Source organism: Panthera uncia, chromosome B1 (assembly GCF_023721935.1).
Source record: "Panthera uncia isolate 11264 chromosome B1, Puncia_PCG_1.0, whole genome shotgun sequence".
Lineage (NCBI taxonomy): Eukaryota > Metazoa > Chordata > Mammalia > Carnivora > Felidae > Panthera > Panthera uncia.
Genome location: NC_064811.1, coordinates 165991032 through 166015438, shown reverse-complemented (window position 1 = coordinate 166015438; position 24407 = coordinate 165991032). Strand labels below are relative to the sequence as shown.

The 24407-nt window shown below is 37.0% G+C and overlaps 1 protein-coding gene across 2 annotated transcripts in view; it reads right to left on the bottom strand.

Moving 5' to 3' along the window:
- The window catches only part of PPP3CC (protein phosphatase 3 catalytic subunit gamma), a 98578-nt gene that overhangs the window by 29900 nt on the left and 44271 nt on the right, over positions 1 to 24407 (bottom strand). For both annotated transcript variants that reach the window (XM_049631551.1, XM_049631550.1), the window contains exons 4-6: positions 16521 to 16632; positions 4405 to 4550; positions 2850 to 2989 (exon numbers count right to left, since the gene is read on the bottom strand). In XM_049631551.1, the coding sequence (XP_049487508.1) occupies positions 2850 to 2989; positions 4405 to 4550; positions 16521 to 16632 (398 nt within the window). The remainder of the gene's footprint in view (positions 1 to 2849; positions 2990 to 4404; positions 4551 to 16520; positions 16633 to 24407) is intronic.

Here is a 24407-nt window from a genome sequence, read left to right as displayed (position 1 = left end):
TCCTCTACTCATGCTCTTTCAAAATAAATAAACATTTAAAAAGATAATAATACAGCAATGAATAACCTTGAACCATTGACCCCTGAATAATGTAGGGAGTGCCAACTCCCTGCACAGTCAAAAATCTGTGTAACTTTTTATAACTGTGTAACCGTATAACCTTTTTTCACATGTATTACTCTTTTGAAGTAGGCGCCATGCCCAATGTGGGGCCTGAACTCACAACCCTGAGATCAAGAGTTGCAGGCTTACTGAGCCAGCAAGGCACCCCTCATGTATATAAGTTTTGACTCCCCCAAAATTTAATTACTGGCCTGCTGACCAGAAGTATTACCCGTAACAGTCAACTGACAGATATTCTGTATGTTGTATGTATCATATACTGTATTCTTATACTAAAATAAGCTGGAGAAAATAAAATGTTCTTAAGAAAATCATAAGGAAGGGGGTGCCTGGGTGCCTCCGCCAGTTGAATATTTGACTTTGGCTCAAGTCATGATCTCATGGTCCATGAGTTCGAGCCCCATGTCAGGCTCTGTGCTGACAGCTCAGAGCCTGAAGCCTGCTTCAGATTCTGTGTCTCCCTCTCTCTCTGCCCCTCCCCCACTCACACTGTCTCTGTCTCTCAAAAAATGAATAAACATTAAAAAAAATTTTTTTTAAATCATAAAGGAGAAAAAATACTTTTATAGTGCTGTATTATATTTATATAAAGAATCCATGTAGGGGCGCCTGGGTGGCTCAGTTGGTTAAGCATCTGACTCTTGATTTCAGCTCAGGTCATAATCTCATGGCTCTCACGATCTCTGTGATGACAGTGTAGAACCTGCTTGGGATTCTCTCTCTCTCCCTTTCTCTCTGCCTCTCACCCACCCTCTCTCTCTTAAAATAAGTAACTAAACTTAAAAAAAAAATCCATGTATAAGTGGACCTGCATAGTTTAAATGCATCGTGTTCAAGGGTCAGCTGTATATACATTTTACACATTTGCACATTTATGTAGTTGATTCTTGTTATTTGCAGTAGCTATGTTCTATAAAGTTGTGGCAAAAACGGAATTAGTCAAAACTGAACCACTGCTCCTAGAGAAAATACATAGTTAGGGTCCTGGAGCCTCTGGTCACATTTTCATTAATCAATCAATACATAACCTTGTTTTATGTGTGTTTCTGTTTAAGGACATCTTATTTAATACATACTGTTGATTCATTAACATGGAACTCACGGACAACAATGTCACAAATCATTCCTGAATTAGGTTTATATAACATACACGTATTTTCTCTGCAAGGCACATCACAGCCTTCTTACACATAGAAATACCAGATAGCACTTAAGCACTATGCTTGGGGGCCATTTTACACAGCAAAATTGCCAACAAAAAATGTGAAAAATGTTGCACTAAATGGATCACAGAAAGAATGGTATAATGATAGTCTTGTAGTATGAAAGCTGGAAAAAGAAGGCAGAGCAGCTCCTTGTTAGCCTCAGTTAGGAACACACATGGGGTGACTCGAATTTTGCATTACTCTGCATGTGTGCATGTCTGTGAATGACCACGAAAGTGTTTAAGTGGTGACCTTGCAGTTACAAGTAATTCTTAGCAAGTAGGCAAATTTACAGCTCAGAATTCATAAATAACGAGGATTGACTTATGGCTATAGGATTACATTTTAGAAGGAGAACTCCTGGTTCAAAGGCCCTGGGTGGACATTTATAATTGAGAGATATTATCAAGCTGATCTCCAAGGAGACTGTACCAGTTTATACTGTACAAACAATAACAATAAAAAAATAAATGATGCTCTTTATTTTAAGCAATGTAAAGAGAAGTAAAAAAAATTTTTTTTTAATGTTTATATTTGAGAGAGAGACAGAGACAGAGACAGAGAGACAGAGCACGAGTTGTGGAGGGGCAGAGAGAGACGGAGATACAGAATCTGAAGCAGGCTCCAGGCTCTGAGCTGGGAGCACAGAGCCCGATGTGGGGCTCGAACTCATGAACCACAAGATCATGACCTGAGCTGAAGTTGGACGCTTAACCAACTGAGCCACCCACGTGCCCCAAGAGAAGTAAAACTTAAATGATTCAAAAAGGAATAAAACAAGGTTGCTTAGAAAAATGTTAAAACTATGGCAATTTTGAAGTTCTTTACTTTTTGTATGTGGATTTCACTTCATGAATATATTATCTTAGGCAATTAACAGATTTTTTAGGGGACTACATTTATGCATCACTTGTCACAGTAAAATATTGGAACTAAAAATATTTAGACTTCAAACCTCCCTCTACCTCCCTATTTTTGAACGGCAGAACACAATAAAAGCTCATGTGAGATTTAAGACAACAGCCAACTTCCAGGAAATGTCCTGGGCTCAGTTCACAATGTCCTGTTCTTTTTATATCTTTGCCTATAGCAGTGGTTCCAAAAGTTGGAGACCTTTTAAAAAATAACAGGATTTTCCTGTCTCAGACCTACTCAATCAGAATCTCTGGGGGAAGAGTCAACAAACCCTTATTTTTAAAAAAGCTTATCAATGATGTTTGGGAACAAATAATCAAGATTATCTAGAGTCTGAAAATAACATTTAAGCACTGCAAGATACTCTGTTCAATCATGTTCAGTATATTACACTTAAGTATCATGAGGGTATTCATATATGAGGGCATAATGCCAATTAAGATATAAAACACAAAACAAACAAGAGTTTTCTGCCTTCTGTTAATTAAAAAATTAAACAGAAGGTCCGATACTATACAAATTAAAGATATAAAATACTTAAAAATAATTTGATGAAACATATTGCAATTGCCTTTCCTAATTTTATAACTTTGAGGATTAGCTTACCTGTAAAAATAAGAGCACCCTCGGACAGTGTTGTGGGTATAGTGCTCCAAGGTCTTTTCACTGCCATAATCCTCTGAGGGATCAGACCAAAGCAGGTCACACACTGGCCCAAAGGCTGGAGGTTCTTTAAACCTGTCTAACTAGAAGACACACAAGAGCCAAAAGAAGAAAAATCATGAAAGCAAAAGACCTTTTGGAAACTGGTATGCATCAAAAACCCAAAAGCCAAAAACCTCCCACCCACAAGAATGTATTAGGGGAAAAAGCAGCAAGCACCTTAAAGAACCGTTCCTTTAGGAAGAATACAAACACTTAACAAATTTGGATATACAATTTTTATTATTTTCTTGAAATAAATTTTTATAAATATCTCTGTCATCTAAGAAAAGGACTGCTTTACATCCTAATATTAAAAGCAGTAGTCATTTAATTCGAATGTGAAATCAACCACTATAGAGATATACTATTATTGAGAAAGGCTATGGAAAGTCTTCATTTCAACTGCCTAGGTAAGCTAAGGTTATCATCAGAGGAGCAAAGGTTTTACAATGGTTCTGTTCATTTTTTACCTCATCCCAATGGAGATTTCTAGTTTTATTTTGTAAAGGACTTTCATCCTTTCCATTCTATGCAGTGGAGGCATTTCAATGTAAGTTATCAATTTAAAGCCTTTAGTCACTGCTGCTTTGGTTAGCAGCGTAAAAACCAAGACAAAATGAGTAACTAAAATAGCTGAGGACTTCTACTAAGTGAAAGGAGAGTGTTTTTTTTAATACAGTTGGTTCAGAATTGCGAAACTCAAGACTTACAATGTAAAAGAGAAATTCTGGTTATTTTAAAGATGATAAGGCAGCAGAGATGTAGGCACACCCTCTTACCCTGAGGAAAGTGACTTTAATTCAGAGAAAAGTTTTATAAACAGAAAAATCTTTACTTTCAGTACTTACATAGACAGGTAAAAGAATACAAAGGTAGAGAAAAGAAGATGGTAACGTAGAACAACAGAAGTGAAAAAAGATTGATCATCTTTTTTTGAAGTCCTGAAAATAATAATCACCAACTCACGCAAGTATAGCAACTTAAACTCTATCATTTAAAATGTCAATGTCGACAAATTTCAGAGCTGGAAGTCCTCAGACCATCCATTCTAACTTCCTTATTTCCCAGAGAAGAAAATGTGACTAAGACTTAAGGGATTTGGTCAAGATTGCACAATTGACTGCAGGACAGGGATTAGAATCCTGATTTCCTTCCTTTCGTATTGCTACACAATTTATTTAAAGTCTCAGGACTGTACCCAAAATATGTTATGTTTCTACTTGGTAAAAGTACAGATTTCATTAAAATTTACAGAAATTTTCTGGAATAGCAAAATATTATCAGTAGTTATCTCCCAATAATGAGATTGTAGGTGATTTCCAGTTTCTTACTTTTGATTATCAGTATTTAAAAATTTTCAGACAGAGGCATATTAGCTGACTGCAAAAAAACAAAAAACCAAAAAAACTGAACTAAAGATATATATACTCCATGAGACTAATGAAAGATTACTTACTTTCCTAATGTCATCTAAACTAGTAATTTCAGGTGACATCCCTCCATGTACACACAGAAACTGCTGGTTTAAGAGGGCAGCAAGTGGAAGACAGTCAAATGTCTCCATACACGCATCATACACCTGTTCAGAATATTTGATTCGACCTATCAAAAAAGGAAAAACAGTCAAAGGAAGAAAAGCTAAAATTTACCATTATAGGACAGAAAATTATGAAGCTACTTCAAAGCCATTTATTTCAGGCAAATTTGAAATCACAGTCATCTTTATAAAAATACTCTTGAGAAGTTGTGGATAAAAGGTGAAAAAAATCTCCTTAAAGACAAGTGTGACCTTGGATTAACTTTCTATCTCTTTTGCCCTGGAAACCTGATAAGGTGAATGTCAGCTGTGTTACTAGGCAACATTGCTTACGGTAAAAATCACTCAATTACCTGGTGGGAAGCTATAGCTTTGAACTTCTGAGTGGGATGACTCAAGGTATGTCCCTAGGGGACCCTGGAATCTATACCAATAAAGCTTCTATGGGAGATATTAGCAGTTGTACTATATGAGGCTTCTAACCCATGGTGGCTCCCTGATCTGCACAATGTGGATGTTGTTTTCCTGCACCTGAGCTGTGACTTGGAGGGGGATGGGGAAGGAAGAAGTGAAAGGCAGAAAACCTTTGGACTGCTATACCCACTCCTATGAGGACTACTCCACTGAAAAGGGATGCCTAGCCCTGCCCCTTCCTGGACTGTATCCTCCTAAGTAGATGAATGCCAGTATGGCCCCTGGCAGTCCTGTAAGCCTGAATATTTTGTTGGGTCTAAAAAGACTCCTTGGGGGTACTGAAGACATGCAAGTGGAAACTGATGTTTTAAGAGTAATCAATAAAAGGGGAGCCTGGGTGGCTCAGTTGATTGGGTGTCTGCGACACTGGCCTAGGTCATGATCTCGCCATTCCCAAGTTCGAGCCCAGCATCGGGTTCTGTGCTGACAGCTCAGAGCCTGGAGCCTGCTTTGGATTCTGTGTCTCCATTCTCTCTCTGCCCCTCTCCCACTCATGTTCTGTCTCTCTCTCTCTCAAAAATAAACATTAAATTAAAAAAAAAAGAGTAATCAATAAAATATCAATAATCTTTGCTCATGATTTTTAAAGTCTTTAAGTAAATTTTGTCCTGATTCTATTTTATGTAAAAATGCTCATCTTAATGAATTGTATTTTGATGTGGTTGTCATGTTGGGGCTAAAGAACAAGGAAATACTCCAGTGAGCAGAGGGTACGGTCTCCACAATTATCCAGAAAGAATCCATCATGAACTAACAGGTGAGAAACTGAAAGATGGCTTTAGTTTAAAAAGAAAGGGAATATTTTCTTCTTCTTTGGCCTTGGATTTCAGAGTCAAGTCATGCTTGGAAGGGCATGTTGGTAGAGAAGGCCAAAGATCATGCAGGCAGGCAGCCCTACAGAACTGAGCTCCTTCTCTTCCAAGATTCTGTGAAGATGAAACAGAGCCTACAGGACCTAGAGCTACAAAGCTACAGCAAGCAAGTTAAGATTATGCAGTTGATGATTATTTGTGTATTTCCTTCTTGTATTTAAGTATCAGCGCCTGGTTGTGGCAAGCCATGGGAGAATAAAGTGAAGGGTAATGTTCTAAATTTGGGCCAGAGTACAATGCATGGTTGACAAGACATGTCTGGAGAGACATTCCTAAAGGGAAGGTATAAACCAAGAGACCATATCTGAGGTTATAAAGCTTTCTATCCTTGAATGTGAAGATTTTCTCTTTATTGTCAAGATTTGAGGGAGTTTGTGGGTTCCTTTAAAAACTTTCAGAGCATTCTCTATTACCATGACAGTAGTTCAGATCATCTATTTCACAACATATGCTAACTCTATTATGACAACCAAGTTAATAGGAGCCAGATCTTAGGCATCTTTACATCTCCTTATAATTACATCCTTATATTCTTTTTATTTGAACACTATTAAATTTTGGCTATTATGAAAGTAGATTCATATTGGCCATAAAGTCTACGTAAGAAAAAAAATCAAACAAAAAATCCTTTCATTTGTGGCCAGTGATTGACTTTTTCTCCTGAAAATCCTTGTAGCCAGAGTTCCCTCTGCTGTCAATGTCAATAAGAAATTCCCTTGTAAGGGGGAGCCTGCGTGGCTCAGTCAGTTGAGTGACTGACTCTTGATTTCAGCTCCGGTCATGATCTCGCAGTTTGTGGGATCAAGCCCCGCACTGGCCTCTGCGGTGACAGCACGGAGCCTGCTTGAGCTTCTCCCTCTCTTCTCTCTGACCCTCCCCTTACTCCTGTGAGCATGTGTGCTCTCTCTCTCTCAAAATAAATAAACTTAAAAAAAAAAAAAAAAGAAATTCCTCTGTAAGAGTCTTAAGCTTGCATATAGGCAGGGATTTTTTTAAATTGAAGTACAGCTGACATGCAATGTCATATTAGTTTCCGATGTACAACAGGGTGATTCAACAATTCTACACATTATGCAATGTTCACCATGATAAGAGTAGTTGTTATCTTCATCATATAGTTATTACAATATTATTGACTATATGCTCTATGCTATACTTTTCATCCTTGTGACTTATTTATTTTCTAACTGGAAGTTTGTATCTCTTAATCACCTTAACCCATTTGGTCCATTCTCCCATTTGTTTCCCCTCTGGCTACAGATTTGTTCTATGTAATGAGTCTGTTTGTTTCTGTTTTGTTTTTCAGATTCCACATATAAGTGAAATCATGGTATTTGTCTTTCTCTGCCTGATTCTCTGATTCATTTCACTTAATATAATATCCTCTAAGTCCATCTATGTTGTAACAAATGGCAAGATTTCATTCTTTTTTTTTTACGGCTGAGTAATATTCCTGTGTGTGTGTGTGTGTGTGTGTGTGTGTGTGTCTGTCTTCTTTATATATTTATCTATCAAGGGACACTTGTGTTGCTTCCATATCTTGACTACTGTAAATAATGCTACAATAAACATAGGGGTGCATTTATCTTTCTTTTTTTTTTGTTTTTTTAATTTTTTTTTAACGTTTATTTTTATTTTTGAGACAGAGAGAGACAGAGCGTGAAGAGGGGAGGCGCAGAGAGAGAGGGAGACACAGAATCTGAAACAGGCTCCAGGCTCTGAGCTGTCAGCACAGAGCCCGACGCGGGGCTCGAACTCACAGACCGTGAGATCATGACCTGAGCTGAAGTCGGACGCTTAACTGACCGAGCCACCCAGGCGCCCCTGCATTTATCTTTCAAATTAGTGTTTGTGTTTTCCTTGGGTAAGTATCTAAGTGATAGAATTATTGGATCGTATGATACTTTTATTTTTAATTTTTTAAGGAAACTCCATAGTGTTTTCCATACTGGCTGCACCGATTTACACTCCCATCAACAGAATCCAAGGGTTCCCTTATCTCCCCACCTTCGCCAACACGTGCTATTTCTTGTCTTTTTGATACTAGCCATTCTGACTAGTGTGAGGTGATATAGCTCATTGTGGTTTTGATTTGCATTTCCCTGATGATTAGCGATATTGAGCATCTTTCATGTGTCTGTTGGCTGTATGTAGGTCTTCTTTGGAGAAACCTCTATGAATGCCTCAAAAGAATTCCTTAGCTTACTTCCAAAAGAATACCAAATCTAGAGAAAGATGGCAAGCAATACAGTATCTTAACTCCATTTTGTACATTAAAACAGGAGGTTACACAAGAAACAAGTGTTGGTGAGGATGTGAAGAAAAAGTAACCTTTGTGCACTGGTGGTGGAAATGCAAACTGGTGCAGCCACTGTGGAACACAGTATGGAGGGTCTTCAAAAAATTAAAAATTGAACTACTCCATGATCCAGTTTTCGCACCACTGGGTATTTACCCAAAGAATACAAAAACACTAATTTGAAAGGATATATTCACTCTTACATTTACTGCAGCATTATTTACAATAGCCAAATTATGGAAGCAGCCCAAGTGTCCATCAACAGATGGATAAAGATGTAATACACACACACACACACACACACACACACACACACACACACACAGGAATATTATTCAGCCATAAAAATAAGGAAATCTTGCCATTTGCAATGACATGGATGGAGCTAGAGAGTATAATGCTAAGTAAAATAAGTCAGTCAGAGAAAGAAATATCATATTATTTCATTTATATGGAATTTAAGAAACAAAAGAAAAAAAAGAGAGAGACAGAGAGAAAAACAAACCAAGAAACTGACTCTTAACTATAAAGAACAAACTGATGGTTTCCAGAGGGGAGGTGGATAGGGGGATGGGTGAAACAGATAAAGGGATTATGACTTATCAGGACTCCTGGTGGCTCAGTTGGTTGGATGTCTGACTTCTGCTCAGGTTATGATCTCATGGCAAATAGGTTTAAACCCCACGTAGGGCTGTGTGTTGATAGCTCAGAGCCTGGAGCCTGATTCAGATTCTGTGTCTCCCTGTGTCTCTGCCCCTCCCCGACTCGGGCTCTGTCTCTCTCTCCCTCTCTCTCAAAAATAAACAAACATTAAAAAAATTTTAAAAAAGAGTACACTTATGATGAGTACTGAGTAATGTATAGAATTGTTGAATCACTATATTGTACACATGAAACTAAGATAATGCTACATGTTAACTATACTGAAATTAAAATAAAAAAATTTGATAAAATTTTTTCAAAAACCCAGGAGATGATGAATCAAATTAAGCAAAAAGGAGTTAATGCTGTATTAACATATGACCAAAATAGTTTACAAGATGCTATTTTCTTTAAAAAAACTTTTTTTAAGTTTATTCATTTTTTTTTCTGAGAGCGTGCACACAAGCAGCAGGGAAGGGCAGAGAGAAGGGGAGACACAGAATCTGAAGCAGGCTCTAGGCTGTCAGCACAGAGCCCAATGCGGGGCTCAAACACACAAACCCACGAGATCATGATTTGAGCCAAAGTCAGACTGAGCCACCCAAGTGCCCCAAAATGTTATTTTCTTAAAGTATATGAATAGGTATATAAATACCAACATATTTGTTTTCTGAGGGGTTAGACTGAAGATGATATCTATATATTTTGTTTACTTCGTTTATCTGTATTTTCTCCAATGAATATATAACTTTCATAGTAACATTTATTATTATATTACCTTTATTATTGAAATTTGTTGAAGGCTCACAATTCATCTGTGCCATCAGGGAGCTATGTGTTCTACACAGCATGGTGGTCAAGAAAATGGAGTTTGGAACCTGACTGCCCTGATCTGAACCTTGACTTACTAGCTGTGGTACTCAGCACAAATTACTTCATGCCTTGTGCTTTGATTTCCTCATCTATAAATGGGCATAATAACAATACATATCTATGTTACAAGACTGCTGTGAAGATTAAATGAATTCATATATGTAAAATGCTTTGATAATGTCTGGCACACAGCAGATACTATGTAAGTGTTAACTAATAAAATTATTTTATCTTCACAGAAACTCTATGAAACAAGTGCTATTAGTATTAAAAAACTGAAGGAATTGGGCCTACTTGCCCAAAGTTGCAAGCTAGTAAGTGGCAGGACTGGAAATTGAACCTACTTATGCTCTTAATACCATGTGATACTCCTCCCAATCATTATTTGAAATGAAATATCTACTAGGAGAATTTAAATAGCCAAATATGTAATTCCCAAACATTAAATTAGTTGACTCAGTGTTTTATTTTCATGACAAATTTTAAGCTACATCTCATAAAACAATCATTTCTATAATAAAGGAAAAATGCACCTCAGTCACAGGGATCACACAGATGATACAAGTTCTAACTAGTATCAATAATATAACATTCACAAAACAAAATTTCAACAATATTCTCTAAAGTGATTTTGAGGGGCTCCTGGCTGGCTCAGTTGGTGGAGCATGTGACTCTTTATCTCAGGGTTGTGAGTTCGAGCCCCACTTAAAAAAATAAAATCTTAAAAAAATTTAAAAAAAAGTAATTTTGAGAGTCAGCACTATTTGTAAGAAACCATGACCTGGTCTAGCCACTGATTATACACTTGTCTTCATTTTCATTTGCTTTCATTATTTAAAAAAAAAATTACATTTACATGGTTCAAAAGCAAAAGTCACAAAAGATTATATGGTGTCTCATACTCCTACTCCTCCTACCCACTCCCTGAAGGCAACTAGTGTTACTAGTTTTCTGGGTGTCTTTACAAAGATACTGTATGCAAACACACAAGATGTGTACATTTACTCTCTTTTCAACATCCTTTTGCTTTTTACATAAATGGAAGCATATGTACACTGCTTTGCACTCACTTTTTGTACTTAACATATTTTGGAGAACATCTTTATACGGAGAGCTTTGTAATTATTTCTTTTATATCTACAGAGAATTTCACTTTAAGGATATACCACAATCTAACCACACCTATCTCTTACTACTATAAATAATACTGTAATTAACGACAAACAATATTTGTTTATTAAAAAAGAAAAAACTTGTCCAAAATATAAACTGTCATAACAATACGGTTTTCTTTTTAATGTTTATTTAATTTTTGAGGGACAGCACAAGTGGGAGAGGGGAAGAGAGAGAGGTAGAGAGAGTCCCAAGCAGGCTCACACTGTCAGGGCAGAGCCTAATGCTGTGCTTGAACTCACTAACCCCAAGGTCATGACTTGAGCCAAAATCAAGAGTCAGACACTTAACTGACTAAGCCACCAAGGCACCCCTATTTTTTGTAAATATTTATTTATTTTGAGAGAGAGCACAAGTGGGAGAAGGGCAGGGAGAGAGAAAAGAATCCCAAGCAAGCTCCACGCTGCCAGCACATAGCCCCATGTGGGGCTCGATCCCAGGAACTGAGGTAAAATCAAGAGTCAGTCACCCAACTGACTGAGCCACCCAGGTACCCTGAGAGGAGTATTTAAAGACCCCTGCAATATAAAGCAATTCAAAAATTGATGTAAGAGTGGCACCTGGGAGGCTCAGTCGATTAAGCGTTCGACTACAGCTCAGGTCATGATCTCGTGGTTTGTGAGTTCAAGCCCCATGTTGGGCTCTGTGCTGAAAGCTTGGAGCCTGGAGCCTGCTTCGGATTCTGTGTCTCCCTTTCTCTCTGCCCCTCTCCCACTTGCACTCTGTCTCTCTCTCTCAAAAATAAATAAACAAAAAAAAATTTTTTTTAAAGAATTGATGTAAGGAAAAAACAACTCCTCCCTTACAAAATATTCTAACTCCCTTAGAAATACTCTCACGACTACAGCTGCACAATCTGGAACTAAGCATCACTTAGCAGTAATTATAAGGTGCTGATTCTAAAAGCCATGGTGGCCCTTTACGAGAGATCAGCTTATCACTGAAAATATCCATGCAAAGCAGCACACATGCTCCTTGCTTATAAGAACAAAATTTGAAATTATATTCGTGTATTTGTTCCAAGATTTATTCACATTTCAGATGTAGCATTAGAATGAAACAGGAGTATGTCTGTAGATAAGAGAAGAAAAGAAACCTGGTTTAAAGCATGTGAAAAGCAAATAAAAACCGAAGATAAGAAATTCTGTAAAAAATGAGAACACTTAAAATGTTTCCCAAACCTATTGTTCCATCTTCTAAAAATAGTCTGAGCCAATTTATACTAGTCAAAAAAAGAATTCTGATAAAACAGAGGAAGAACTGGATAAAATGTTGCCTAAAAAAACCTAAACCTTAATTCAGAACAGAGGCATCCTGAGGCAGCTTTCTTATTACTTATCTATTGCTAAATACTAATCATTCTAGGGCCTTTGTCAACTGCTTGATACGCATTATTTAATTTTCCCAGGTAAAGAAAGAGAAGTGTAATGAGTAATATCCCCATATTTGGCTTAGAAAAATAATACAAAATAGTTGCAATTTTTCAACTATTTGGTGAAGTGGTTCTCAAATGAAAAATAGTAGATATTTTCCAAACCTCTGGAGCAGGTGTGCTAAACTGCTGCATGCAGGACAATTATCTGGGGTCTTTAAAAAGCCTCTTAAATGCTTGGCACCCATCCAGGTGGATTTTAAGTTACCAGTTTAAAAGTTTATTACAGTAGTAGTACACGGTGGTGATGAAGCACAACTCCAGCAGCACCACAGGAAGATACAAAATCAAAAATACAAGTCCTGCTGACTCAACTCCCCACAGATAATCACTGCTATCAATTTCTTCTGCTCTCTCTCTATATATATATTCCTCGTGTGTGTGTGTGTGTGTGTGTGTGTGTGTGTGTGTGTATGTGTGTCTGTGTGTGTATGCCCCTACACATTATGTATTTTTAATTTACAAAGGAGCACATCTAGGCCCACGGTGATCTTTCAATAGCTGCCTAGTATTCCATTTTTTAAAACATATTATCACTTATTTAAGCAGTCCCTTACTGATATTCAAATTCTCTCTCTCTCAAGGGCGCCTGGGTGGCTCAGTTGGCTAAGCGTCCAACTCTTGGTTTCCGCTCAGGTCATGATCTCACAGTCAGCGAGATCAAGCCCGCATCTGGCTCTGTGCTGACAGTACCAAGCCTGCTTGGGATTCTCTGTCTCCCTCTCTCTCTGTCCCTCCCCCACTCACATGCATATGTGTGTATGCATGTGCGCTCTCTCTCTCTCTCTCAAAATAAATATTTAAAAATAAATAAGCCTGGGGCGCCTGGGTGGCTCAGTCGGTTAAGCATCTGACTCTTGGCTGTGGCTCAGGTCATGATCTCACAGTTTAAGGTTCAAGCCCCACATCAGGCCCTGCACTGACAGTGTGGAGCCTGCTTGGGATATTCTCTCTCTCTCTCTCTCTCTCTCTCTCTATCTCCCTCTCTCTGCTCCTCCCCCATGCTCTCTCTCTCAAAATAAACTTTAAAAATAAATAAACAGCTAAATTTGTGGTAATTTGTTATATAGCATTAAAAAACCTATACAATCCAAAAAAAAACCAAAACCAAAACCAAAACACCTATATAATCTGCGTGATAAATTCCTAGAAGCCAAATTGCTGGGTCAAAAATTTTTACAGAAACTCCAAAACTGCTGTTCAAATACTTTATAGCAATTTAAACATTCACCAAGAGATCTAACTTTAAAAAAAAATTTCCTGGTTATTACCTACTGATTTGAACTGTTTATTCTAATAAGTCCCAAGGGCTGGAATGATCTGTAGAGCAAAAGCCCACTTGTAGCTGACTGTTCTGTCAGAGGAATTTTTTTTTTAAGTGTTCATTCTCTAAACTTTTTTGTAATAAGAATGACCTTTCCTTTCAGGATCTACTAGGAGAAAGGCCATCATTACAACTGTCAACTTCAGTGTAGGAAGCTATGGTAACGAGAGTTAATATGAGCATATGAAACACTACCAAGTTGTATTAATTAAAGGGATTTTGGGGCCAAGGATTGGATAAACTCTTGAGTCTCAGAAAACAAATTTAAAAGTTTTTTTTTTTTAAGTTTATTTATTTATTTTGAGAGAGAGACACAGGAGGGGCAGAGAGGGAGAGAGAAAGAGAATGCCAAGCAGACTCTGCACAGCGACTGAGTGGAGTCTGATGTGGGGCTCAAACGCATGAACTATGAGATCATGACCTGAGCTGAAATCAAGAGTCGCTCATTTAACCGAGTGAGTCACCCAGGATCAGTTTTTTTCAACTTTGAATATTTTGGGGGGAATAAAACTTTAAATATTTTATAATAGATTCCTCCAAGATAATCATTGGAATAGGACACAAAGTGAAATCTGATCAAACCATCAGTTATATGACAATAAAACATTTGTATATATTTATTATTATTTGAGGAAAGAAGCAGATTTTAGAGCCAGACAATATCCAAGAATTTAGTTCAGCTTCCTTATTTTATACAGAATATACTAAATTTTAGGAATGAGAAAAGGTAAAATTTTGTGGTTTTTATTTCAGTATTTTCTTTTCACCTTATATAAAAATATAAAACTTCATTAAAATATAAACTGATATATAATCTTTTTGGAGGGCTATTTAGAGTATGTATCAAAAAGTCTTTTAAAATGTTCATGCTCTCTGACTTAGTAATTCTCTTCTGAGAATTTGTGCTAAGATACAAATCCTAGATGATCATTCATTTAACAAATTAATTCAACCACTATTTTTATTTTTATTTTTATTTATTTATTTTTTTAACGTTTTTTTATTTATTTTTGAGACAGAGAGAGACAGAGCATGAACGGGGGAGGGGCAGAGAGAGAGGGAGACACAGAATTGGAAGCAGGCTCCAGGCTCTGAGCCATCAGCCCAGAGCCCGATGCAGGGCTCGAACTCACGGACCGCGAGATCGTAACCTGAGCCGAAGTCGGACGCCGAACCAACTGAGCCACCCAGGCGCCCCACAACCACTATTTTTAAACATCTCCAATGAGTTATTAGATACTATTCTGGAAAAATAACAGTGGATAAAACATGTCATCATGGAATTTAACTTACGGCAGGATAGAAAAACAACAAACAAATAAATATATTTTTTAAATATAAATTTAATTTTTTTAAAGAATACTAAATAAAAAAGTTTTAAATGATTATTTATTTTTGAGAGAGAGACAGAGAGACAGAGAGACAGAGTGCAAGAGAGGGAGGGATAGAGAGAGAGGAAGACACAGAATCCAAAGCAGGCTCCAGGCTCTGAGCTGTCAGCACCTAGCTCAACGTAGGGCTCGAACTCGTGAACCACAAGATCATGACCTGAGCTGAAGTCAGACACTTAACCAACTAAGCCACCGAGATGCCCCTTGAATATAAATTTTATATAAAAATATATATATATAAATTTCAGGCGTTGATGGATACCATTAAAAAAAAGACAAGGTATGAGAGTAAAATGATGAGATCTTTAATTTAGAAAAAGGAACCAGGGAAGAAAGTCTCTGAGGAGATGACAAGAATGAAGTAAGGATGTAGGTCTTATATATAAACAGATAGCTATCTGGGAAGACAAGAAACAATAAGCACAAATGCCCTGGGGCAAGTTCTCTCAAGCCCAATTTAGTTACCATCACACTGAATGTTAAGAGTCAACTGTGAGTGCTGGTCAAAGAAATGTGCCAGTTTTTTTGGTTTTTTTTTTCAAATGGTTTAGCAATGGTTTGCCTTTCAAAAAAATTCTACCTTAATAATAAGCTTTTTTTACTAGTACAGTATGATTTATAGTTGGAAACAACAGAAATGTCATACAGCTGTTACTAAATTGGCTACATATATGATAGTGTATTAATAAGATGAAATACTTTTAAAATATTATAATAACATTTTAAAATCATGTTCAAAGATATTTAATGGTACTTAATGATTTAATTAGAAAAAGTTATTATAGGGGCGCCTGGGTGGCTTGGTCGGTTAAGCGTCCGACTTCAGCTCAGGTCACGATCTTGCGGTCTGTGGGTTTGAGCCCCGCGTCGGGCTCTGGGCTGATGGCTCAGAGCCTGGAGCCTGCTTCCGATTCTGTGTCTCCCTCTCTCTCTGCCCCTCCCCCGTTCATGCTCTCTCTCTGTCTCAAAAATAAATAAACTTAAAAAAAAAAAAATTTAGAAAAAGTTATTATATAAAATGTAAAGAGCAATTTATTAAACAGTACATTTAATAGTCTAATTTTTTTGAAAATATGTATAGATACATATGTATTTCAACTATTTCATGATAGGTTTTTATATATGCAGAAAAGAAGACTATATCTCAAATAGTGAGATAATAGTTATTATTTTTAAGTGGCATGACTGTGGACAACTTTTATCTTCTTTGGACTTTTCTATGTTTTCCAAATATCCCAAATGTATTACATTACATAATAGGAAGAAACCACAAAAGATATTTTCAAAATAAATGTCTTAAAAGGTAGAATCTTGGTTCTTATCAGAAAATAAACAACAGAAACCATTTGGGTTCCATTAGTTTCTTTATTTGGTTTCTGTGCGATTCATTTTGGGACTGACAAAAGGGTAACTAAAAATGTTATGGGGCGCCTGGCTAGCTCAGTCGGTAGAACATGGGATTTTCGATTTCAGAGTTGTGAGTTCAAGCCTGTGAGGGGTAGAGTTTACTTAAAACAAACAAACAAAAAGGTTCTGGAAAAGTGATCATACTTACATTCCTGTTTGAAGGTGAAATATTCTGTAAGATGCCTGCACTCATGATTTCCTCGAAGCAGAAACACTGTTTTGGGATGATTAATCTTTAAACTCCACAAAAACAGCACACACTATAAAAAGACAAACATAAGGATAAATTTTTATTTGTGACCATGACAACGCACAAAGACAATTTACGTGAATTCAAATGACTTAAATGACTTGTTGTAATGGCATATCTAATTGTCATTCCCAAACTGAAACATGAAACCTTCCAGCTTTTTGAAAGGAACAAGCTGTTGCCCTAGACTCCAACAGAGCATAGAGTAGACTTCATAGATACCTTTCCTTAATTTCTATTTCCACGGTTTTTCCAAGTATCTAGAGCTCTGTGACAAATCCACCCCCATATAAATAAATAAATATATATATATATATATATATATATATATATATATATCTCCCCATATATAAATATATATATACATATATCTTAAAATCTGTATTTTATTTAATGAGGAAACACCAGAGAAATTTCCACTAAATAAGGAACTAGACAAGGATATCCACTATCTCTGCTACTATTCAACACTATATTAGAGGTATTGGCTAATTGAATTAGACAAGAGAAATCAATTAAAAGCTTAAGAATGGGTAAAGAAAAAAATAAAACAACTCTATTTGAAGATGATATGATAGTATACCTGAAAAACTCCAGAAAAATCAATGATTAAACTAATTCAAAAAATAAAAGAATTCAGTAATAAGGCAGGATATAAAATTAATATCCACAAACAATAAATAGGACACATGGTGGAGAAAACTCCATTTGCAATACCAGCAAAAAAGACTAAACACACAGGAATAAATTTAGTAAGAAATGTGCAAAACTAATACCAAGAAAAATTTAAAAATCTCCTGGAAGACACAAAAGTAGGCAAGAACAAATGAAAAAACATTCCTTGTTGGATAGGATGATTCAGCATCAGTTCTTCCTAATTTATAAAACCACTGCAATTCCAATACCAACAAGTTATTTTATGGAGTTAGATAAGTTGATAATAAAATTTCTGTGGAAAAATAAACATGCACGAACAGCCAGGAAAAAACAAAAAACAAAAACAAAAAACACTGAAAAAGAGAAATATAATGGGGAGAGGGGCCTAGCCCTACTGGATATTAAAAGATACTGTAAAGCTTCTATAATTGGGAGCACCTGCGTGGCTCAGTTGGTTGAGCATCTGATTTTGGCTCAGGTCATGATCTCGAGGTTCAGTTCCTGAGTTTGGGCCCCAGCATCTGGCTCTCTATTGTCATTATGGACCGGACTTCAGATCTTCCCTCCCTCTTTCTCTCTGCCCCTCCCCCTCTCCTGCTTGTTTCTCTCTCTCTCAAAACTAAAGATTTAAAAAAATTTTTTTTCATTTTATTTATTTGAGAGAGAGAGAGAGAGAGAGAACACGAGTTGGGGAGAGGGGCTGAGGGAGAGAGAGAAAATCCCAAGCAGGCTCCATGCTCAGCACAGAGCCCATAGCAGAGCTCGATCCCACGACCCTAGTATCTTGACCTGAGCCGAAATCAAGAGTCAGACGCTCAACCAAGTGAGCCACCCCCAAGCCCCTAAAAATAAATAAACATTTTTTTTAAATCTTAAAAAAACAAAACAAAACAAAACAGTAGTACTGGCACATATAGAAATAAATATACCAGTGGAATAAAACAGTCCAGAAATTAATCCAAGTACATACAATATTGGTATATAATAAAAGTTAGCATCCTAAGTCACAGGGGGTAATGATGGACTTCTCAAAAAATGCCTCTGGGACAACTGGTGGCATTTCAAAAAAAAAAAAAATAGATCTATATTTCTCACATAATACATAATGAATGACAAATGGATAAGGGAGATAAATGTATCAAAAAACAAATATATCAAAATGAAGTCATACAAGCTCTGGAAGAAAAAGTGCTGAGTTCTTTATCCTTTAGTGTAGGGGAAAACTTTATCACTAATGACAAAAAACCAAATGCTTCTCGGCCTTTTGGCTAAGATAAAGTGTACTAATGACGAAAAACCAGAGGCAAAAAACGGATAAATTTGACTATCTACAAATAAAAATAATTTGCACAGTAAAAAAAAATATGGCGAAAACTGATAAAACAACATATTCATTTAACTTTTGACCACTTCTAGAAGCATACCCTAAAGATACACTTCCAACAATAAGAAAATACATATGCACAAAGTTGCAGTGTTGCTTATAATAGCAAAATTTTAGAAACAAACTAAATAACTATACATAGGATGTAAGGCTGAGCAAACACAATAAAGTACCATGAAGAAGAAAGAAAGAAAGAAAGAAAGAAAGAAAGAAAGAAAGAAAGAAAAAGAAAGAGATAAAGAAAGGGAGAAAAAAGAAAGAAAAGAAAGAGAGAGAGATCTCTATAAACAGATTTGGAGCAATTTCCAAAATATACTGTGAAGTGAAAAAAAGCAAAGTACAAAAAAGTATGCTACTGTTTCTGTAATAAAGAAAGGATATAAGAGATCCACATGTATTTACTCATTTGTGCAGAAGAAATACAGGAAGTATAAATCAGAAACTAGAGACATCAGTTACCTACAAAGGGCACAGAGGAAAGGGGTGGAAAGAAGGGAGCACTGAGAACACTTTAAGGGGGATGAGCAGGGTACAACACTTCTCAAAGCATACCTTTTTGGATAGCTTTGATTTTCTACAACAACAGTAAAGTTCTACATGTGCCTCCACAAAACAGGTAATCAACCAGCATGTGAAAGAAACCCAAAATAGAATGCAAACAAGTAATAAACCTAATTGTATTATAAACGAAAAACAAAGCAACAAAGGAGGGTATGGGGAAAAAAGAACCCAAGTAACTTTGGAAAACAGCATTTTGACTGCATACTGCAAGGTAAAGACACAAAGAAATATACACAAATACTGTATCTCTAGTTAGTGAATCTGTTTTCAAAGCATGATTTGGCTGCTATATACCTACTTTGTGAGTATACTAGAATTGACCAGACAAGTGAATATATTATAAATCATGAGAGTAGGAAAGAGGTAAGGTTAGGCTGAATCTTGTGAATTTGGACTGAAATCAAAACTCACTTTTCTAAGGGTATATACAGATAGATAAAGAAACAGATAAAAATGTGGGTATATGTGCAGCTTAGTATGCTTATATGTATTTCCTAGCTCCTGATGAAAGGGACTAGAACCTCAAAATCACTATATGTATTGATTTTGGGACTACAAATAAATTTTAGCAGGGAGGCATGTATGCAAAAACGGAATCTGCAAATAATGAAGAGCAATCATATATACTAATAATGAAGTATACATATTGATGAAGTTTTGGGGTGATGGTGGGGTGGTCTGGAGCCAACAGCCAAGAAATTCTTGAGGACGTCTTTGGTGCAAAAAGGTGATTTTATTAAAGCATGGGGACAGGACCCATGGGGCAGAAGAGCTGCACTGTGGTTGTGATGGGTTACTGATTATATGATTATATACCCTCAAGTTGGGAGGGGGTCAGGTATAGAGTAAGTACCTAAGGTATTGTGGAAGCAAGGTTTCCAGGACCTTGAGAGGCCAGCTGTTGCTAGGGAAATGCCATTTATTACCGTCCGTAGTCATGAGACCTTTCAGATGTATGGGGGGTGGGCATTAAGCTTGGAGTATGATTGCCAGCATATATCTTGGGGCACTTGAGATAAACGAAGTAGATTTACAGGATCCTGGAGGTTGAGATAAGGTTAAACTAAGATTCTCTTTTGCCCCTAGCAAAAATGTCATCCTTGAGGCAGCTGGGATCCTAGAGGGAGGTCACTCTGCTGGTTTCAAGGACTTGTCAATGGGCTGCAGGCAGCATGGAATTTAATTTTTCATTTGCCTTTGCTTCCCACATTACCATGGCAAGCCCTTTAACCCCTTTCCTTTGTTCTTGTGTAGCCAGGAGTGTCCACAGAATATCACGCATACTCCACCTGAGGTGGGAGAGGGGGTGCTTTAGCCTGCATTTTGCCCTCAGCTTGCCACACACTCCCTCATTACATATCTCAGTCTCAAAACACACGCAACAACTGACAGGACTATGGTAAGAATCAGTAATAACTGTAGTTGGCTCTTCTGAAACACCCAAAAAGTAACTCCTAGTTCAAGCAGACAAAAGTAATGAACGTCACAGGGAACAATTCAACAGAGAATGCATTAAGTTTCAAGTATACACAAGACAGTCATAAAGGGGTGGTTGGCTGGCATAGTTGGTAAAGCATGTAACTCTTGATCTTGGGGTCATGAGTTCAAGCCCCATTTGGGTGCAGAGATACTTAAAAAAAAAAAAAAAAAAGATAGTCAAAAATATCTACTAGGTATCTCATCACAAATAGAGTCCCCATAAATTCCAAAGAATGAATATGTCCAGGTTATGTTCTCTAAATAATTACACTAATAAAATCAATAACAAAATATTAACTTTATGAAAAAAATCTTGCATGACTAGAAACAAAAAACATACTACTTCATTGTGTTAAGGTTAAAGAGAATCTTAAAATATAAACTACTGAATGATAATAGAAACAATACGGGTCAAAATCTGAAGGACCCAGATAGAGCAGCACGTAAAGGGCAAATGTACACTGATAAGTACATTTATTTTTTAAAAATAGATATGGAAATATGCTGGTAAATGCTTAACCTATATCTTAAAGGTCATATAAGAAACTCTTAACAGTGATTATAAGAGTGGAATGGCTAACATGTAAGGAGATGCTTAATTTCATCAGTAATTGGAAAAATATTACTTGAAACATAAAATACTATTTTATACCCATCATTTTTGTAAATATAGAAAATGAGATAAAACCAAATTCTGGAAAGAGGGCTATAAGGAAGTATGAACTCTTAGCTGCTACAGGCAGGCGTATAGATTAGTACAGCTATTCTGAAGAGGAATCTGTGATGGTCAGTTCAAGTATGGAAGGTATATGCCCTTTTCTCTGTCAATCCCACTCTTGTACATAAGCCACAGAGAAACTAAAACATGGTACCATCAGTAGATTTATATTTTTATGAATATTCATAACAGTAATGTTCATAGAAAAAAGAAACTGGAGGCAACCTAGGTGTCCACCATTGAGAATAAAGAACTAAAATGTCATAGATGTATACTATGGAATACTCTACGGCAAGCAGAAAGCAACGACTGAGAGACAGCAACTTGGATAGATCTTAAAAACATCATGATAGATAAAAACTCAAATCAACAGAAACAGGGCCATAGCGTGGTCACATTCATCTCAAGTGTAGTGCATTAGCATCACATGGGAACTTGTTAGAGACAGAGATTTTCAGACTCCAGGAATTCTGGGGTGGGGCCCAGCAATCTGTTTTTGAACAGGTGCTCGAGGAAATTATGATGTATGCTTGAGTTTGAGGACACTGAACACTACCATATTTATGTAAAATTAAAATACTTTTATCCACCAAAACCTTACATATTATAAAATTAGCGTAATGTATTATATGTCTTCTGAGGCATATACCAAATATAACAGAAACATATATAATGGCAAGAGGGGGAAAATATTAATAGAGATCATAGATAAGAAAAAAATAAAGCAGAGAGGGACTTTGCAATGACTAGTAATAAATGTGTCATGATCTGAACAGCTTGATGAATTTAACTGAGATTTTCCCACCTCCCCAAAAAAAGGTTTCAAAATTCTAAATCCAGATGCTTCCCAAAATGCTTAATTTAAATCACCAATGTCTCTTGCCCATGCTTACAGGATTAGATTCCTAACTGGCCTCCCTGTACCCACTCTTAGGCTTCCACAGTTTACCACAAACCAGCCAGAGTGACTGTTTCAAAACATACATGTGAATATGTCACTCCCACCTCAAAACAATCTCCAATGGCTTCCTTTCGCATTCAGGATAAAACCCAAACTCCTTACTATGGTTTCCAAAGCCTGATATCATCTAACCCTTGCCTATCCCTCTGACACATTGCCTACATCTCCCCCCCTACTCATTTTTCCATCTAGCCAAACTGGCCTTGTTACTATTCCTGGACTGCATTAGGCGTGCTCCAGCCTCAGAGCTTTAATACTTGATGTGTCCTCTGCTGGAATGTACTCACCCCTCCCCCACCTCCCATCAGGTAAGCAGGGCTCACTCCCTCAGGTCATTCAAGTTTCTCTTCAGATGTTACCTCCTCAGATAAGCCTTCCCTAATCTCCATCTAAATTAGCTATCCTTGTGGGCTCTTTTAGTCCCTTACCCTGATTTGATTTTCATAACACTAAACAAATACACAATGCTGCCCCTTTCACTAGAAAACACAGTAAAAGACTTGGCTTTGTTTGTTCACACCCATCCCCAAAATTTAACAGTGTTTCCCAACAGAGGTAATACTGACTATGTGAAAAGCATGATCCTTTGTTGTTTAGGACTTTCTGCATATTGCAGGATGTTTGTTTCCCTGGACCCAGCCCATTAAATGCCAGTAGGACCCGGACATCTCAGTGAATCAAGACAGTTGAGCATCCAATTCTTGATTTCGGCTCAGGTCAAGATCTCATGGTTCATGAAATCAACCCCCACGTTGGGCTCTGCACTTAGCATGGAGCCTGCTTAAGATTCTCCCTCTGCCTGCCTCTCTCTCTCTCTCTCTCTCTCTCTCTCTCAAAAAAAAAAAAAAATCTCCTTTAGCCCTTTCTCTTATTGAAGAATCAATTAAAAGAAACTAAAATTTAGCTTGCCCTACCTCAGAGTAAGTAGTTTATAATAGGTACAAATGAAGAAGGGATGTCAAAAAGCTCAGAAGTAAGTGAAACTTTACTATTTTCTTTTGTCAATGAGATTTGGATCAGTCCCTAAATGCCAAAACTCCTTAGTATTTGTACTAATCAAAGCCTGCATTGCTTCAGGAAAGACATATGCTTCCTCTGGGCATGAAAAAAATCATCTTGCCTTGATTATTTCACACAGGCTCAAGGAAAACAATTATTAAGTATAGAAAGAAAATATAAATACAGTGAATAAAGTTCTGTGAAAACAATGAGGCAATATGTATCAAAAATCTTTAAAATGTTCATAGTCTGGGGCACCTCGGTGGTTCAGTCCATTAAGTGTCTGACTCTCAGCTCTGGCTCAGGTCATGATCTCACTGTCATGGGATAGAGCCTCATGTCGGGCTCTGCCCTGACAGCGAGGAGCCTGCCTGGGATTCTCTCTCTCCTTTTCTATCCCTCCCCCACTTGCTTGTGCACTCGCGTGCTCTCTTCCTCTCTCTCACAAAATAAATAAACTTAAAAAAAATAGAATGTTCATAGTCTTTCATCCACTTCTTTTACTTATAAGAATCTAACCTAAGTAAATATCAGAAATGTTATTAATTCAGAAAGGTATTAACTGTAGCAATATGCAGAAGTAACTAGAAAACATCCACTTACATTACAAGTGATAAATATCCAATTAACAATTGTTTAAGCCATAAAGACATTAAGTATCTCATGAAACAAGAAATCTGGAGGTAAGATGTCCAGATTTAGTGTACCAGCTTAATGCTGTCACCAAGAAACCATGTCCTCTTTCCCTCTATGATCTGTAATTCACAGGTCTGCTTTTCATCCTTAGCACCTCCTCATGATCACAAAATGAATGCTATAGTGTACCCACCCACATTTGATATGATGTAGTTAAACAGGGGTTCAGAAACTTTCACCTTGCTCGTCTTTTCATCTGGAAACGAAGTGTTTCAAAGTGTGTGTCAGCACGCATGCGCACGCGCGCACACACTCACACACCTAAAAAGCACACAGCAGAGTTCCCTTTATATATTACTGGGCAAAACAGAATCCCATGTTTATCCCTAG